General features: G+C 45.5%; 1 protein-coding gene across 1 annotated transcript in view; it reads right to left on the minus strand.

Moving 5' to 3' along the window:
• Nucleotides 1–2,935: 2,935 nt before the first annotated feature.
• LOC104618443 (paired box protein Pax-7-like) overlaps nucleotides 2,936–3,811 on the minus strand; it is a gene marked incomplete at both ends in the record, with an annotated part of 14,647 nt that continues 13,771 nt past the window's right edge. The window contains 2 exons of the mRNA XM_010284032.1: nucleotides 2,936–3,135; nucleotides 3,745–3,811. The exon at nucleotides 3,745–3,811 is cut by the window's right edge and continues 111 nt beyond it. Of these exons, the coding sequence (XP_010282334.1) occupies nucleotides 2,936–3,135; nucleotides 3,745–3,811 (267 nt within the window). The remainder of the gene's footprint in view (nucleotides 3,136–3,744) is intronic.

Consider the following 3,811-nt stretch of genomic DNA (forward strand, 5'->3'; position numbering starts at 1 on the left):
AGGGGGGACGGGGGGGACAGACCAAGCCTGCAGAGGCCAAACGTAATCCCTTTTCTCTGTTGTGAGAATGGAAATGCCATGCTTCTCCTCTAGAATTTCAGCTGCCAGCACCAAGCCTGTCTGGTGGATTCTGGCCGGGACACCCAATCCCAGGGTAACTGGATAGTGTGCCGAGCAGCAGCAAATGCTGGGAGCTCTCGGCCAGGCCGGCCCCCACCTCCTTGTCTAAACTGCAAAGAAATCTCCCTCCTGCTGCTGCTGAGGGATGAAACCAGAGAACTGTCTGTTTGCAGCTCAGACAAATTACCATCATTTTAAATTCCTGTTTGTTTTTTTTTTCTACCTCCTCAACTCCCCTCCTTCCCTGTAGTTGATATTTACCCCTGCAGAGAGCGACCAGATACCACAGATAGCTAGACAAGAGGATGAGAGCATTGAGGTGCAATAGGTTTCACCTGTAAGGCCGTGGAAAAACTGAACGATGCACAAATAAGTTACACAGAGCATCCCATATTGAGACCTCACAAAACTTTTACCCACTCCACTACATAACAGAGGACACTTCTATGAGTTCCCATTCATGCCGTTAAGATTATTTCTTGCATCCTTCCACTAGGAACAGCAGAGGGCTTCAAAAGGCAGGAAGGTAGCAAGTAATTATAAAGCAGTCATAAAATAACCTGAGTTAGCCTTTCTATGCACAAAAGAAATAGAAGAATTTAGATGCTGGTATCTTGGCCCTCACATGATTAAAAGCATCAGAAAAACGGGAATCTCCCCTTCTTGGGGGTGCAAAGCTTTCTTTTCTTCAGGATTGCCAGATAATGTATCCTCTCTTTCCCATACAAAGGGCTTATTGGCTCAGGACTCTATCTTCCCCCAGCCTGAGCCTGGGGGCAGGGTAATTTGGGATAGGGATAAGCATAGAAAAAGCATTGGTCTGGTCATTTCAATGAGCCTCTGATTTAGTGAGCAGGACTAGTAAGTAGATGATGAAGCTACAGAAATGGAAATTGCATGATGGACTTGTATATGTCTAGTGCTTGTGCAGCTTATCACGTGGATCTCATCCTTAACTTATTCTATGGTGCTAAATTGCATTTGTGATAATCTGAATTAATCACGTGCCCTGCACCATCTAACCTGAAGTCTGCTTTTGAATTCCATACTATATGTTCATCTCCCAAGCCCAGTGCTATTAGAAATCCCCTGTCAGAAAGATGTCTCCCTATTTCCCCCACAAATTACACTGTTTGAGGCAATATTCAGCCTCATGCCAGTCACACTTTTACATTTTCTATCTTATGACCATTCAAAGCTAGAAGTGAGATTTTTATACCATTTCAAAGCTGCAAAATTTCCCTCTTTCCATTGACACTCAATGTTTGTTTTCACACTTGAGAGATCACAAGCTATTAGGCCTTAAAATCTATATACCTCTCTGATGTCCCCGTTTATTAGACTCCTCTCTAAACAGTTGTAGCCTTTTCATTTCAGATGCCTACCTAATTTCTCCCCGTAGTTTCAAATTATTTTGCACTTCCTGTCTTAAATAGTGTTACTGGCCACTCTGAAACAACTGCTATAGTGCACTTCATATGTCTCTGTATTTCACAAGTGACTGATAGCAAAAGTAAAATATATTTGGTACCCCTCCAGGAGGGCAGGTACCACATGAATACATGTCCTTACTGTTAATTTTCAGCATACAGCATGTGCCTTGTTCCACTTAAAAGCAAATGTGCATTTAGAAAACAGATTACATCAAGTAAACCAAAGAAAAGGTTAAAGGCTCTATCTAATGAGGTAACAAAAAATTAGAATTCTTTTCCCAGGATAGTGGTAGAGAGAGTGGGCTGTATTCTCAGGTGGCTTATATCCTGGCATCTCCACTGACTTCAGTGGAGCTCACCAGCTGAGAACATAAGTCTACTCCCATGACACACTCACAGCACAAGCTCTGCTCTCTCTAGACCCGCTGATGATGGAGGCTTTAACCTGTCTGCACTGCTGAGGCTTGCTTCTCCATCACATGCAGCACTGAAAAGCCATGCGCACAACTGGCAGCAACCTGACCAAACCTGGGACAGGGCCCTTCAGAAGGCAGCTGGGCTGAGGCTTGGAGCACAGATCCCAGAGTCGGGTCATGGGTGCTCTATTCTGAGCTCAGGTAGGGATTTGAAAATCAAGGGTGTATTACATGGGAAGACTGTGGCTGTTGCCTGGTAAACTTGAGACACACATGCTCCATTCTTTCACACAAACAGATATGTGTGAAATATGTCTTTCCTCCTTTAAAGCTTACCTACACCTCTTACCTACACAATGTGAAAAGCATTAGCAGAATTGTGTACATGACAATTAGTTTCTCAAAACTAAATCCCAGATCTACATCCCTGTGTTTTGAGGAAGCTCAGATCCATGGCACTTTCATAAGTAAGGGCTTTCCATGTTCCAACCAGACTTGGACAAGCTGGCTTCAGTTAATCTCTAGATCAGTTGCCCACAAATCATGGACTACTTCTAAAGAGAGCTTGCAAAAAGTAACTAAAAAAGTCAAGCGTGCTGTCATTAGGCTAAAGTCCACAACAGAAGGGCCCACACCTGCACTGAAATTTTTTTGGAGGGCTGAGAATACGAACACCAATGTTCTATCTAGATCCTGGTGTTCGTGATTACAGTGGGCTAACCTGAATATGGGAACTAACAGGATACAAATGCTCTAGCAGTACAGTGCCGAGCTCAGGCTACAGATACTGCCGATAAATTAACTAATTGCTTTAACTAGGCTGGCTCCAAGAATTCGTGACAATAACAATAACTCCCTTGTTAACCATAATACACTGTGATAGCCTGAAGCTTGCCCTGCTCTCAGAGGATCTGAACCAGCCAAATACTGTCAGCCAAAGAAAGAGAATGGAAGTGGGTCACATACCTGTGGAGAGAGGCCATTGCTAACAGGATTCATGTGGTTGGCAGGAGCTGCAGCATTCATGAAACTGTCCGAGTAGCTGGAGAAGCTGTGTCTGGCCCCGTAGGCAGAGCCAGTGTCAGCAGCGGCGGCTGCAGCAAGCCCTCCCTGGTGCATGGTGGATGGCGGCAGGGGCTGGGGTCTGTGTACGGTGCTTCCCCCGTCTGTGGAGAGAACGTTCAGAGGTAAACGGTTGTGGGGTGCACAGCTGGGACTGTGCAAAGCGTGGATTGACTGTTTGGTTATCCTGACCACAGCTTCTGTGTCCCACCACCTCTGTGCTCCGTGTGAACACAAGCACATCATGAGACAGTTTATGCACAGTACAAAATATGCAAACCTGGGAGGAAATACCTGAATTTTCTCTTTATTTTCTCCCAGACTGAAGTTGCAGAATTCCCTTGTAAAGGCCAAGGCCAAGGCCAAAGCCAACTGGAATTAGCAATACTGCTTCCACTGAGCCCCAGTTTGGAGTTTTATCCAGAACAAGGGATCATCTGTATGATACTCACTTTGGACTGATATGCTCTCCATTTCAAAGCATAACAACTACAATCATGAGACACAACGACGCAGCAGAAAAGACCATAAGACAGAGGAGAGAACTGTGGAGTTGCCATTGACTTGAGGAAAAACCTGGCCTCCCCAACTAGGAGGAAAGCCACCTATGTACTACAAGAGCATCAGTGGGATGTCATATCTCAGAAAGGGAAGGGACAATGGGATGAGGTAGAGCAAGAGAAGAGGAGCAGTGCAGGCGAAGGGCTGCTCACCTTGGGAAATGGTGGTCGTTGGGTAGGTAGAGTCTGGCAGCTGGTATGGGGGGGGAGGCGGGACTGC

Source organism: Phaethon lepturus, unplaced genomic scaffold, assembly GCF_000687285.1.
Source record: "Phaethon lepturus isolate BGI_N335 unplaced genomic scaffold, ASM68728v1 scaffold10173, whole genome shotgun sequence".
Lineage (NCBI taxonomy): Eukaryota > Metazoa > Chordata > Aves > Phaethontiformes > Phaethontidae > Phaethon > Phaethon lepturus.